The sequence below is a fragment of the Saccostrea cucullata genome, unplaced genomic scaffold (genome assembly GCF_032062105.1).
Source record: "Saccostrea cucullata isolate Sc308-1 unplaced genomic scaffold, CSIRO_AGI_Scuc_v1 ctg1013, whole genome shotgun sequence".
Taxonomy (NCBI): Eukaryota; Metazoa; Mollusca; class Bivalvia; order Ostreida; family Ostreidae; genus Saccostrea; species Saccostrea cuccullata.
Window position 1 is genome coordinate 101,521 of NW_026938117.1, and position 15,380 is coordinate 116,900.

The following is a 15,380-nucleotide window of genomic DNA, read 5'->3' on the forward strand; positions in this document are numbered from 1 at the left end:
ATGTGATGCCATACATTTCATGGTTGAGTAGTTTTTACTAGTGATTTTGGTGCAAGATAACCAAAATAAACATCTGACCAATTTTCATAATTCTCGGTCACATAGTCAGAAAACTTTCCTACATCATGTTCTTGTGCGTTTCTTTTTCCTTTCAGTATATATTCAGATGCGCATTTTAGCATATTTTCATTCTCAGTCGAGTGACGAAAAAATGTGAAACATTCAAATTCAAAAAAGTTTTTCAAACCATACAAAACATTTGAAAAAAAAACCATTTGAAAGTTTCAAACATGTATATGATGTATAATTATCAACTATATTGAAATATTAGACAATAAATTTTGTAATTCCTTAAATAATTTAAAACTGGAGGTTGTTTTTCTCTACAGTTTCCAATATCTAGTAAGTTCAGCAGTATCAATGATATGCCGATCAGTAACGGAATGCAAAGGACACATCAATTTAAGGTCTTCCTTTGGAATGTCTTTTTCAGGTAGGAAATGTTCCTTAATATCCATAGCAATCGTTTCTTCTTTGTCCATTCGACATCTAAAGCCTCTTACATACTGTATCTTTCTATTAAATGTTCCTGCTAAAGCATTTAACAGCTCTTCTATTCTTTCTTGAATCAAACATATTTTTTCTGTTTCCAAAATAATTCCTTGTATCGGGCAAAATACTTGAAGTTGTATAGATTCTTTAGTGACAGATAAAACAATGTTGTATTGTATGTAGGAAAATAAAGCAGCATTTTTATAGAGGCAAGATGTTCCTCTATTCCGTAGGACTTTCCAACCATTTTCTTGCATACAACCAACAACAAGACGAAAAAACAAGAAAAATGGCAGAAAATCAAATTGATAAACAAGCACAGATGATTTACTTTCAGATTCCTCGATGAGATTTAAAAGTTCTGTTTCAATTTCTTTACGATTCATGCACGGAACATAGTGAGATTCTGTACCAATAGCCAACAAACCAAGTCTTTGCATGAAGTTCAGGAGTGATTCCTTGTGACATAGTAGATATCGTTTATCATTCTCATCTGATTCATCTTCACTGTCGTTGTCTTCGCTTTCATTATCGGAGTATTTTTCTTCTTTCTTTAGCTTTTCGAACAATTCTTCATCTTTGTATTTCCAGATCTCCACAAGGAGTTGGTCTCGCAAATTACCAGTTTTGTAATATTCTTCCCAGTTCTCCTGAGTCCCAGGAATTCCTGTAAAATGTAGCTTGTCTGTTATGATATGTTTGAAAGCATCAATAAACCATTGCACATTAATAATTACTTTATCGTACAGACCATCTTCCTTAAAATATAAAGCTTTTCCGGCATCATGATAATATCTCAGCATATCTAGTTTTTCAACTTTTTTGAAAACTTCCTCTCCTCTATCAGTAATCTCTGAAGCTGTTGATCTTATTTTCGATATTTTCATGATTCTCATTAAGATTTTTTTCTGATTGATTTCTATTCCAAAAAAAGACCATTCTTTTGGAATGTTCTCGTTCCATCGTTGATTGGAAGCTATGTTGAAAAGGCAAGTTTCTAGATCACGGAGAGGTAAATTAAATTCAGTGCAAAAAATTTTATCATCTCTGATGTACTGTGATAGGTGAGATGATTTTGGAATCTGGGAGATTAGACTTGCCATCAATCGGTTTTTATCCTAAATTAAAAAGGAAACAAAATCACTATTGTATAAAGACTGTTTTCGTTTTTTGTCAAGATGTCATTTGAGACAATACTTCTTTTTATGCTGTTTAGAGATTCCTCTGTCTCTTATAAATGCTAATGGACTTATTCAGTTCAAAAGCCTTTCAAAAATGCCATGTAAAATACATTTAACTTTATGTTTACAAGTGATCAACATGAAGGGACACTAAATCAGTTAACACAATTGCATAACTAAGTGGCCTTCAAATTCATGTATTAATCATTTAAAATAAGAACAAATTTACTTTTTTTAAACCTGGATCTTTTTGGTGTAAAAGTAAAAAGTATTTTATCTATTGCATTTAAGATCCAAAAACTTTATATTGCAACATATACGTGTACGAGCTCCTTAAGATAGGAATCCTCTAACAATTCTTGTACTTAAAAATCAATGACATTTTCACAGAATCAAGAAGACATTATCACTAAGTGATAGTATCAGTAAGATTAAAGAACAAAGTGCGGTATACGCAGTTATCTGCCGCAACATTTTCAATATTTTAAACTTTACTTTTTTGTCTTTTAATGTTGAGCATTTGAGCAAGTAAGATGCGAACTAAATTCCACAGGTACAAAAATGATGCAAGTTTTCATTATGACGTCACCAATACGCGCTTAACATGGATTGTGAGCTAGAATTCGTTGAAAATGTTTTAAAATAAGCGATCTTTCATAAAATTACTCCATTGCGCATGTATGTAAGTTTTATTGGTATATATTTAATTTATACAGTCAAAATTGTGTTGGTTGTCACTTGCGATCAATATGAATTTTGAGAAAATTCAATGTGAAAACGACATTTTACCATAAAATCATTAACTTGATATCGATGTTCATTACACACATTCAAAGCAAATTGGGGTTATTTTTATGATTTAAATTATATCAGTAGTAATTGGAAATCTTATATACATATAAGGTTAAGGATGATAAATGATTATAAACATTTATGAATGGAAACTCATTTGAAAAAAGGATCAGTTGTAGTATAAAAGATGATGCGTGTACAGCTATCGTTTTTAATTATGCACGCACATAGTACCCATTGACTATACACGTAGTACTAAAAAAGGGACTAAATTCTCTCAAGATGAAATTCATTCCATTTAAATAACACGACGATATGTTCAGATTTAATTGATAGAATTTTTTTTTAATTTGTAAAACCTCAGTATATATTTAAGGTCTTCCGTCTTCACGGAAGACCTTATAGTGATTCTACTGTTTCTTATTATTAAGGTCTTCCGACTTCCTTCGGAAGACCTTATTGTTTTTCTTCTGTTTTCTATTATTATTAAGGTCTTCCGACTTCCTTCGGAAGACCTTATTGTTTTTCTTCTGTTTTCTATTATTATGAAGTCGGGGACGACATATTGATATTGTACGCATGTTTTTTTTATCCAGGCTGTTTCTCAAAGATGGCTGGGACGATCTTGCTGAAACTTTCCTCAAAGGACGATCACTGGTTGTAGTTGTGCAGTGAGGTCGTTCAGTTCCAATATGTCTACCGTTGCCATGGAAACCTGTAAAAAGCGACGAATTTTGTCCGCGAGTGTTCTCTCTGGTCCCTTAAACGTTCGTCATGAATTTTTTTTTTTATTTTAATGATTAGTATCTGTAGTTGTGCGATTTGCATTTAAAATTTTCAAATAATCGATTATTGCCATGGAAACCAGGGGAATGTTAAAATTCTTTAATTTCGATTTTCTCAATAACTAGTCAAGCAATTGTTTTGAAACTTTCAATGTTAATTCCTTGTAATGTGTCAAAGTGATTTCTACTTTTAAAATAATTGTAATGAGTCGCTCACAGTTGTCATAGAAACGAAACAGAAAAAAAGGTTAAGATGTACACATGTGTTCTCCAAGGTCTAGGTCAAAGGGTCAATGTTCTTCGTGTCCAATAAAAGTTCTTTTCACAAGGATTACATATTTGAAATACGAAAGCCCTAGCCCTTACCGTTCAAACGTAAGGTACTAAGTTCAAGACGACCTCCCCCCTCTTCGAAGCGCACTGCCAGGTAGAATACACAGATATAACATATACAACTTACAAGTAACGTTTTAAAAGTTTCATTCATAAAATTAAGTTCTCCTGGTGTGATTTGATAGTTTGCAAACATTCATTCTTCTTCTGTCTTGTCTCTAGATTTTATAATTATTTTATTTTATCTATATAGAAAATAACGATTGTCAGCTGCATTTATTAGCATTTTGCGTTTTTTTTTTGTATATCTATTACTTGTATATTATTAATTTCATTAGATAGTGCAAGTATAAATTAGAAAATTGGTACGTTATTCCCATAGTTTTTATTCATTCATAAATCCTTAAATCCGCTCCTACAGGTGCGCGAAGCCTTGATCATTACTGTAAACAAAACATTCATCTCGCCGAAAATGTTCATGATTCCACTAAACTGAGAAAGTTTACACATGATTTATCATCTCATAAGAAACATCAGCCCTGTGCAATGCAGAAATGCTCGAATTGAAGGTGGCATGTCAGATTCGTTTTCCGGCAGAACCTCTAACAAGAGGTCCTTGGGCCTTATAGGTCACCTGAGAATCATGCAACAACTGTCAAATGATAGAATTTGGCTCAAGTTTTAAGGCAAATGTTATGGCATTCACAATTTTGAAAGAGGCTGGCAGTCTGGCACATTGCTAATCATAACTATGAACTTTGCAATCGCTTAGTTTGGTTACTTAAAGGGGCTGGGTGGTCGTGGCCATTTTTAGACTATTTCTATCTCCTTTAGAAGAAGAGTTCCATATAAAGATAAACAAAAATAATCAAATTTTAAAACTAATATGTATGAAATTTTTCTTTGTCAAATGATAGAACTTTGACAGCTAAAGATATCATATCATTTAAGTTATATCTGGTGGTTAATTTGTTGTTAATTTGTTGACCCCAAGCCTTAATACCCATGGACTGGATAGGGGAACAAAAACAAAACATGAACCCCTGACCCTAGGTCAACACATTGCACAATTTTTGAAAAGGCGCCCTTGCTTATTAAAAATGTTTGTTTAATACCAAAGAACAGATTTCAAACAATTCATTTCCAGTATTAAGTAGAGCCCTACCCCCCCCCCCTCCCTGGTATCCCTGACCCAGGAGCCTGTAAGTTCACAATTCTGGAAGAAAAACCTTTGCATATCATAACTATATTAGTAGTTCATCTGCTTATTAACCAGGAGCAGAGAAGAAGATTTTCAAAAAATTAATGTATTTTCACTATATAATCTTTATAGAGCCCCGCCCTAACACCACGACCCCTGACCCTGGGGCCATGAAATTTACAATTTTAAAAGAGGCACTCCTATTCATCATAAGTATGTACTTTAGTTATTTTAATTAATACCCAGAAGCAAAGAAGAAGATTTTCAAAGCATTAATGCATTTTTACTATATAATCAATAGAACCCCTGACCCTGGGGCCATAAAATTCACAATTTTAGAAGAGGCACTCTTGCTCATCATAACTATATACATGTACTTAGTCAGTTTATTTAATACCCAAAAGCAGAGAAAAAGATTTTCAAAGAATTAATGTATTTTAACTATATAATCATTATAGAGCCCCGCCCTAACACCAGAACCCCTGACCCTGGGGCCATAAAATTCACAATTTTAAAAGAGGCACTCTTGCTCATCATAACTATGTACTTAGTTAGTGTATTTAATACCCAGGAGCAGAGAAGAAGATTTTTAAAGAAATGATGCATTTTCACTATATAATCTATATATCCCCGCCCTAGCACTAGAACCCCTGACCCTAGGGCCATGAAATTCACAATTTTAGAAGAGGCACTCTTGCTCGTCATAACTATATACTTAGCCAGTTTATTTGATACCCAGAAGCAGAGAAGAAGATTTTCAAAGAATTAATGTATTTTCACTATATAATCATCATAGAGCCCCGCCCTAACACCAGAACCCCTGACCCTGGGGCCATAAAATTCACAATTTTAAAAGAGGCACTCTTGCTCATCATAACTATGTACTTAGTTAGTTCATTTAATATCCAGGAGCAGAGAAGTAGATTTTCAAAGAAATAATGCATTTTCACTATATAATCTATATAGCCCCGCCCTAGCACTAGAACCCCTTACCCTGGGGCCATGAAATTCACAATTTTGGTAGAGGACTCAATGCTGATTACAATCATGCAAACAGTTTGACTGCTTGATGTCCAGGAGTAAAGAAGAAGATTTTCAAAGATTGCACTAATTTTAGTGGTTTTGGCCCCACCCCCCAGGCCCCAGGGGGGCAGTGACCATGAAATTCACAATTTTTGTTCCCCTTCACCCATAGATGCTATATGCTGAAATTGGTTGAAATTTGTTCAGTGGTTTCAGAGAAGAAGCTGAAAATGTTCAAATGTTAACGCACGACGAACGACGCACGACGACGGACAAAAACAGATAGCAATAGGTCACCTGAGTTTACTCAGGTGACCTAAAAATGAAAGTGAAAGTAGGGAAATTTCAGAGTTCTTACTAGCGTTATAATACACAAAATAATTCGGCTGATCTTCTTAATAAGTTACATTTGCCAAGCCTTTTTGGTAGGAAAGATACTGCCAATTAACAAGTATGAGGCTTAGTTCAGTACGTCTGCCCAATTTCTTTTTTGCAAGTCTGCAAATTTAGGAACTTGTAATTTTTTCCTGCACTTCTTTCTTCTCCTACCGATTCTAAAAATTATTAGTGGGATGTACCCAATTAAGGTCTTCCGTTTCCAACGGAAAGGACTGATACGACTCGACGGTTGTCCAAGCTTAGCTAATGGACCATTGTTTTAGTGATGATAAAAATGAAAGCCTTGTCCAGTACGGGGCGACATGCTATTGCTTGCAATAGCAGACTTTCTAGTTATTATTATTATTATTCCACTTTTCATAGTACAGGTCATATCTCCGCTGTACGGGCTTCAATTTGAACGATTTTTTCAGGGATGGTGCATCATGTTAATATCTCCAGGGGTGTCCCTCACTTTTTTCAAAATTTACTTCCGTTCGCGTATTTTGGTGAAATTTGTGTTTTTTAAATGGAATTTTCTCGCAAAAAATTCTCGAGAGCAGTAACAGATATAAAACTGAAACTTACGGACGTGATAGAACATCAAATGTAAATGTGTTGATCGACCTTCATTTTTCGTCGTTCTGACTTCCGGTCGCAAACGGAAGTGAATTCTAAAAGTCTAATTTTTCAACTTTTTTGTTTTTCAATATTTTTCTTTGGAAATCACAGGGTTGATAGAGTATCTTTTAAGAACTCTAAATATGTGTTCGACATTTTCATGCGTGCACTTGTTGCAAAGATATGACCGATCCAAACTTTGTCTCACTGTCGGGGGTTCGAATCCCGCTGGGGGCGTTGCAAAAATTTTTTCTTTGTTTCTGTCTTTTTTCAGTTGCATATGACTTTTCTTTCTTTTTTATAATGTATGGAAGATTTTGTCGATTTTTAAAAGCTATAATTTGAGATATTTTGTGGAATAACTGTAATAATCACGATATATGTTGAGAGACTGCTGTCAATGAAAGTAAACAATAAAAATACATTCTGAAATCTATTTCATGGCCTGACGGAGCAGAGATTTCTAACGAAAAGTCGGGCGGAAGACCTGCTTGTTGCCCTAGCAACAAGAATGCATCTAGTTATTATTAAGGTCTTCCGACTTCCTTCGGAAGACCTTATTGTTTTCCGTCGGTTTCCTATTATTATTATTCTTTTTTTCATTTCTATGGCGATATCTCAGCTGTGACTGTACGGATTTCAAAGATTTTTACAGGAAAGATGCACCAGAATAATATCTCCAGACGTGTTTTTCATTTTTTAAAAATTTTCCTCCTTTTGCGATTTTTGGGGAAATTTGTATTTTTTAAATGGATTTTTGTACACTACTTTTCTCAAAAACGGCTAAAAATATGACATTGAAACTCATGGACATAAAAGAGCATCACATGTAGATGTGCCGAACGTCCTTCATTTTTTGTCGTTCCTACTTCCGGTCGCAAACGGAAGTGAATTCAAAAAGTCCATTTTTTCAACTTTTTTGTTTTTCAATATTTTTCTTTCGGATTTACAGGGTTTATAGAGTGTCTTCAAAGATATCTATATATGTTTTAATTTTTTTTTCATGCCTGCGTTTATTTCAAAGATATGACCGAACCAAACTTTGTCTCACTGTCGGGGGTTCGAATCCCGTTCGGGGCATTCCCCAATTTTTTTCTTTGTTTTTGTCTTTTTTCAGTTGCAAATTACTTTTCACTCTTTTATAACATGTGTGGAAGATTTTGCCGATTTTTAAAAGCTATGTTTGGAAATATTTTGTGAAAAACCTGGAACAATCACGATCTGTGTTAAGAAGCTACTGTAAATGAACGTAAACAAAAAAATACATTATGAAATCTATTTCATGGGATGACACAGCATAGATTACAAAAGAGAAGTCGGTCGGAAGACCTGCTTGTTGCCCCAGCAACAAGAACACATCTAGTTATTATTATTATTCCACTTTTCATAGTACAGGTCATATCTCCGCTGTGCGTGATTCAATTTGAACGATTTTTTCAGGGATGATGCATCATGTTAATATCTCCAAAGGTGTCCCTCACTTTTTCGAAATTTACTTCCGCTCGCGTTTTTTGGGGAAATTTGTATTTTTTAAATGGAATTTTCTCGCAAAAAAATCTCGAGAACAGTAACAGATATAAAACTGAAACTTACGGACGTGATAGAACATCAAATGTAAATGTGTTGATCGACCTTCATTTTTCGTCGTTCTGACTTCCGGTCGCAAACGGAAGTGAATTCTAAAAGTCTAATTTTTCAACTTTTTTGTTTTTCAATATTTTTCTTCGGAAATCACAGGGTTGATAGAATATCTTTTAAGAACTCTAAATATGTTTTCAACATTTTCATGCGTGCATTTGTTGCAAAGATATGACCGATCCAATCTTTGTCTCACTGTCGGAGGTTCGAATCCCGCTGGGGGCGTTGCAAATTTTTTTTCTTTGTTTCTGTCTTTTTTCAGTTGTATATGACTTTTCTTTCTTTTTTATAATGTATGGAAGATTTTTTCAATTTTATAAAAGCTATATTTATAGATATTTTGTGGAATAACTGTAATAATCACGATCTATGTTGAAAGACTGCTGTCAATGAAAGTAAACGATAAAGATACATTCTGAAATTTATTTCATGGCCTGAAGGAGCTGAGATTTCTAACGAAAAGTCGGGCGGAAGACCTGCTTGTTGCCTTAGCAACAAGAACGCATCTAGTTATTATTAAGGTCTTCCGTCTTCACGGAAGACCTTATAGCGATTCTATTGTTTCTTCTTATTATTATTTTTCTGACCATCTAATTTTGTGCACGCGATTTTCGAAGACTACTGGATGGATTTTCATGAAATTTGCTGGAACAATGTGTTGTTATCTGAAGATTTTTATCCGAGAGATTTTTTGGAAATATTTCTCTGGTGCCAAGTTACGGACAATTTTCTGTTTTTTAAATGCAATTTTGTCTGCAGTTAATCTCAAGAACGGTAAAAGATATCAATGTGAAACTTTCAGGGATTATAGATCGTGATAGATACTATCCAGGACGCGACCTTTTGTTCGTCGTCAATACTTCCTGTCGTTAGGAGATGCGAAATGAAAATAATTTATTTTCTAACATTTTTGTTTTCCATTATTTATTATTGATTCTAGGAATATTAATAGAGACCCTTCTATATATGCTTACTATATAAGTTGTTTGAATATTGGTTAATCTGAACGCTAGATATTAATATTTGAAAATCTGAAGCGGGCCCAAGATGGCGGCTCTCTCTGTCAACTCCGCCATTTCGCGAGTAGGGGTTTACGGAGGCAGCTGAGCGTTTGATTAAACGATTCTGACATAAGGATACATGAAATGAAAAAAAACTACATCGACTCCCACGTAGTAGTGAAATGGTTGAAGGAGTTACCTCCCAATACTTGTTTATTTTATAATAGAAAATCAATGTAAATATTGTAATTAATTGGTCAATTGACAAAAGAATTATACAAGTAATATTGATAAATGATGTTCTGTTAGAAAATAATAACAGTGTTGCCAAAAGAAAGGCAGTCTGTTGTATTTTATCAATATGATATCTGATAACTTATGATCATTGATTAAGTTGAGGTACAAGGGGGCAGTACAGCCAAGTGGCTTGTGTCTTCACTTTGGTACGGAAACCAATTAGTGCATCGTTCAAATCGAATTGTGCAAAGTTGCCGTAGTCAATGACTAGTTAACATATAGCTGTGTGACCTTAGCTATAATTTTCTCATAAGGACAGAGAAGCTCTTACAAAGTTATATACTGTGTAAGTATATTGTAGTTGGCTAGAGTTATATAGGCAACTTGGTAAGCAGTAAGACACCAGGCAGGTGTTAAAGGCTAAATCAAGAGGCACCACGCAGGTGGCTGTTGAATTATATAGTCAGTTGTATAGTGAGGCAATTGTCATATGGCACCAGGCAGGTGCCGGTATTAACTGAAGATATATAATTGTACAAAGCACTTAGGTCATTTGATTTAAAGACACCAGGCAGGTGTCATATTATTATCTGTATATATTGCATTCAATCTTATCCCCAGTAAAACTCGGTAATCCAAGCACGGACCTACTGACCGCTCAGGTCCCACACGGTCCCACACGAATCTCTTTTCAGCTCGATTTTACGTGGGTTTCTTTTCCTGAATCGGACGGAAGACCTCTCGTTGCTCACAACGAGATCTCATCTAGTTAATTTTGTTTTCCTACGAGTCTTGAAACTTAACTTTTTCTTATTATACACGTTATGTAACCTACATGTACTCTTACAAGTGTGATCTCCAATTATACTTCTTTAAATATATGAATATCACAACCATATTAAGATATACAGTGAAACCTGTCTAATCCGACATGCACTGGGAGACAAGTTTTGTGTCCGAATAGACAGGATGTCGGATGCACATTTTAAAAGCAAGGGAAATAGTAAAGAAATTTTACGTCGTAATTCACAGTATGTCGGATTATTCAGGTGTCGTATTAGACAGTTTTCACTGTACAATAAAATAAAATTGAAAATGTTTCATGATAAATTAAAACGTTTAAAATAATGCATCACAGCCTTTAAAATATGGACATTTTACATTAAAAATATCATTAAAAAAATGTTATATCAAACATTTAAATGTGAAAAATAACATGTAAAACTGCTACACTAATAGTTGACAGACCTTTAGCATAAAAATCCAAATTTAAAAAGAATCCGTTTTCATGAGAAGAAATCCAGATTTCTATGTAGTGTCCACACTAATGTTCTAAGGAGCGAAACATTTCCAAGTATATTACTTTCTGCAAATTTTTCTTAAGATTTTCCGTCGCCATTGCATTTCACACAGGTACAGGACCGTACCTCGCCGACATTCAACCCCGAGGCTAATTGAATATTTTTTGCAAACTATATTTTACTTATTCATCATATGTACAATAAGTAAAAATTCTTTCAAAAACCTTCCCAAATAATTGGATCACAGTCTCTTCTATAATGCGCAGTGCGTATTTTTTTATGGAGCGCTGGGGTGTTTTGGTGGAGTGGGGTGGGCGGGGGCTGTCTACAAGTACCTGTGGCATTATGCATTCATATGAAATAATCTATTTTTTTCATATGATAATTTTTTTTTTTCATATAAACATTTTTTTGTCTTTTTAACCGCATGTACCCAACACTTCTTCAGAACTGCATGGACCCCCCCCCCGGCCGAAATATAAATCTTAACAAAAAGAAGTTAGATTTGATTGTAAGTTTATATAAATACTAATACCTGAACTTGATCCGTTGCTTTTTTCAGACGGAAGGAGGGAATGTCGACGGGATAAAAAAAGGCGGCGTTGTGAAGCCGTAATAAAAAGTGAAGAATAAAAAAGACTATTTTCATCTAACCCCCCTTCCCTAGATTTAATGTAGAGATTTCTTTTTCCTTTTATTTAGCCAATATTAGATAATTTTGACTAATTTCCTTTTTTCACCGTAATCGTGTCGGCATTTTTTTTTTTTTTTGCTAAAGCTAAGATACCCTCAGATTGATTATCTAATAAAGAAATAAAAAATTAATATAAAGAATAAATAAAATATTTAAAACAACAGAAACTTCTTTACTTTAATTGAATTTAAAAAATCCTAGGCTTTTAAAATATTTTGAACAGAGCAGATATGAAATGCAGAATTTTTTTTTGCCAATACCGCTTTGTTTTATGACTGTTTTATATTAGAGGCAAGATCATGTCAAGGTCTTTACCTTTTTCCTGGACATCAAAAATGAAAGAAAAAAATGCTGTTGCCAGTTATGCGATTCCTACTTGAACTTCAAAAGATGGAATGTTTTTCAACAAGTATATTAAAATGTCAATAATGTTTGACAAGTAGTTGCTAAGATAAATGTTATGAAAAATCGACATGGACAAACGCACTGATAAAGAGGAAGATAACGAAGGATGTGATAAAAAAATGAATATTACCACTAATTCAATAGTGTGCTAGAACAGAGAAAAAATAATGAAAATTTTTAATGGACAAACATACGGACATATAGACTTATGCAAGACAGACACACAAGGGTAAAACAGTATTTCTCCTCTCCTTAAGCTTCGGAATGTGTTATTAAATGGTGTTTTTTTTTTTGCATAAAATATTCTTACATGGAACTGTCTGTTTCTTTTGTCCCAGTGGGTTGCTACTATCAGAACTGTTGGCTTTGGATCTTTATCATTGTTAGAACTACAGTAGGTATGTATAGACTTCAGCCAGAAAACAAAGTAATCTGAAAAGATATTAATGCAAACATTCTCGTTCAAAATATTTCTAACATTCTATTGGTATAAATATACCACTGTGAGACTACAAGATTCGTTCTTTTTGGATAAAATGCATAAGCAAATCGCAAATTGTATACATATTTATTTATTTTCAATTCTGGCAACTGGTAAACATATGCGTTTTGTGAATGTTCTTTTGCTAAAAATATCAGATCTATGCGAAAGAAAATATTCTGAAAGGAAAAGGAAACGCAGGGTAAACTTTTTAGATAAATTAAATTTTTCTTTCATTTTTTTTTAATATTCCTATCTTACTTCCAAAATCATCTTTTAAAAAGATATAACCACAATCCCATTTGATTTTGAATAATAATTTATAAGTTATTGAAGCTCATATGACGATACCCACCAAAAGTGAAAATCGAAAACTCTCATAATTATGTTCCCCAAACGAAGTTGGGGAACATATTGTTTTTACTCTGTTTCTTATTATTATTATTATGTTCCCGAAACGAAGTTTGGGAACATATTGTTTTTACTTTTTTTTCTGAATTTTCTTCTCCGGTACTTTTTTTGTCCGCGAGTGTTCTCGTAAACTACTCCTCCGATCTAGGTGAAACCTTTTTAGGGTCACTAGGTATGTTATGTAGATGTGCGGAACGAAGGTCATTTTGCGCGCACGTGCGTGCAAGTGCGCACACGTGTAACGCGTGAAATGACCAATATGATAGATATAGCCGTAGCCATTTAAGTTTTTGATGAAATGCTTTGAAACTCATAATATAAGGATATAATAGTAGTATAGACATGACGACATGTCAAAATAGCAAGATCTCACGCGCATGCACGTGCGCTTCGCTCCGATTGGCTGAAACTAAAAGTCTAAATATCTTTTTTATTTTCTGACAAAATCCTTTGAAATTTTGAACATATTCATTCACTATGAATATCTACAGCATGATAAATAAGAATTTTCATGAAAGCATGCGCATGCACGTGTGCTGCAATCTGATTGGCTGAAACTTTAAATGTCTATAACTTTCTAAGTTCTCAACGAAACGGGATGAAATTCAGAATATGAATAGGTATAATGGATTCCTACATTATGCAACTATCAAAAGTAAATGCAAGGACGTGCATGCACATGCGCCCACACACAATGCATTAAACGGCAGTATACTTGAGTTTTTGATGTTCATGCAGAATTAAGAACATCTAAATGAAGCATGCAAATTCTTTTGACCCTTGACCTTTAAACTTAAAGTCAAGGTCACTGGTAACCTGAATAAAATGTTGATATAGCTATTTACCAAAATCGCCTTGACCTATGAACTTGAAATCGACCTTAACCTTCGTCCTTGACCCAAGGGTAAAAAGAAACTTGAAATACATGTACATGTATCTAGAAATACCTTTCAGAGTTTATTTTGGTTGGCAGGATAGAAGTTAAAGAGGTGGTGGTTTTTAATGACCTTGACCTTTCAACCAAATGTCACAATCAATCTTAAGTTCTTGGAGTAAGATACAAGATTCAACCCCAACGTTAAATAGGTTAAGAATAAAAATACCCCCCCCCTCCCCCTGCAAGAACCAAACAAATCAAATTAGTGGCAACATAGAGAATCGCTGTTAAACTCAAATAACACCTCGGACCCACATAAAATTTCAGGAAAACTGCAGAAAAGAGTTCGAGGAAAGTGTATTAAAATATTCAATTTGAGTTTTCAAAGTATATAGAAATTATTAATTTATACGGAAAAAATTACAAATCCTGTCATGTTTAAAATTAAAGTGCAGATGAACAAAGTTGGTATATAAGCCTTTTATAGCCTATATATTCAGGTGTCGTTAATAGCATTCAATTGTACTGATTTGAAATAATATTTTAATACCAAGCATCCTTTGTTTATTTTACCTTTGAAATTTATTTGATTTTTTTTTAGAATTACGCAATCCCCAGAAAAAGCGATTTTCGGTATTTTAAAAATCAATATACATGTACGCTACTTCGTAAAATAATAAGGTATTTGCCTTCATAAAAAAAATATTAATAAGAAGGTGTTAAACAATATTGGTCTCATTAGCTGACACGAATGTCTTTTTAAACATCTCTTGTATACCCCAGAAAATAGCCCCCTATGCATTGGAAGAAATGAATAGTTCCGGTCAATAACCTTTATATATTTATTTACAAAGTATATAAAATTTACTAGGCACAGGTACCTGAGTTGTCAAAATGGCCTGAGAGGAAATATAAAAAAAATTCTCAACAGAAAGGAAAATCCCTTTTCCATGTATGGAACTACTACTGAATAAGTTCATTTTGATTGATTAGCTATCGGCGTGATACCCATAGTCGACTTTACGCTGCCTTGTCGTTTGAATAAAACCAACTTTGAGCCCGAGGTTAAAATAAGTAGTGAAATAAAATGTGAATCGATATTTTTTGACATATGCTTGAAAATTGGTATTTTTATATATGTATTTTTTTCTTTGATTCGCGGGAAAGAAAGATATGTTAATCGTTTAACCAACATGCTATAATTATCTTGCATATGCATGTACATGTACGTGTGCGCGCATGCAAAACGTTAAACGATATGTATATACATTGTAACTTTTATATTCTAAAATGAAATCCTTGAATACTTCGCATATTTATAAAAGGTCTTAGAGGAATGAGGCACGAAAAGAGACATGAGGAGCGTTTGGGGAACATATGTAACGGTCCCCGTTACAATTAACACTAGTTAAGGTCTTCCGTTTCCAACGGAAGACCTTATTGTTTTCGTTCTGTTTCTTTTTCCCTCT

General features: G+C 33.8%; 1 protein-coding gene across 1 annotated transcript; it reads right to left on the reverse strand.

Moving 5' to 3' along the window:
• Window positions 1-206: 206 nt before the first annotated feature.
• Window positions 207-12,570, reverse strand: LOC134249453 (uncharacterized). Its single transcript, XM_062731804.1, has 2 exons — window positions 12,453-12,570; window positions 207-1,670 (listed from the first exon to the last, which is right to left on the reverse strand). Exon 2 carries the CDS (start codon window positions 1,653-1,655, stop codon window positions 384-386), a length of 1,272 nt encoding a protein of 423 aa, XP_062587788.1. The 5' UTR covers window positions 1,656-1,670; window positions 12,453-12,570; the 3' UTR covers window positions 207-383.
• Between the last annotated feature and the right edge of the window lie 2,810 nt (window positions 12,571-15,380).

Excerpts from the sequence above, each read along its gene's own strand:
- LOC134249453 (XM_062731804.1), bottom strand. The coding sequence starts at position 1,655 with ATGGCAAGTCTAATCTCCCAGATTCCAAAATCATCTCACCTATCACAG.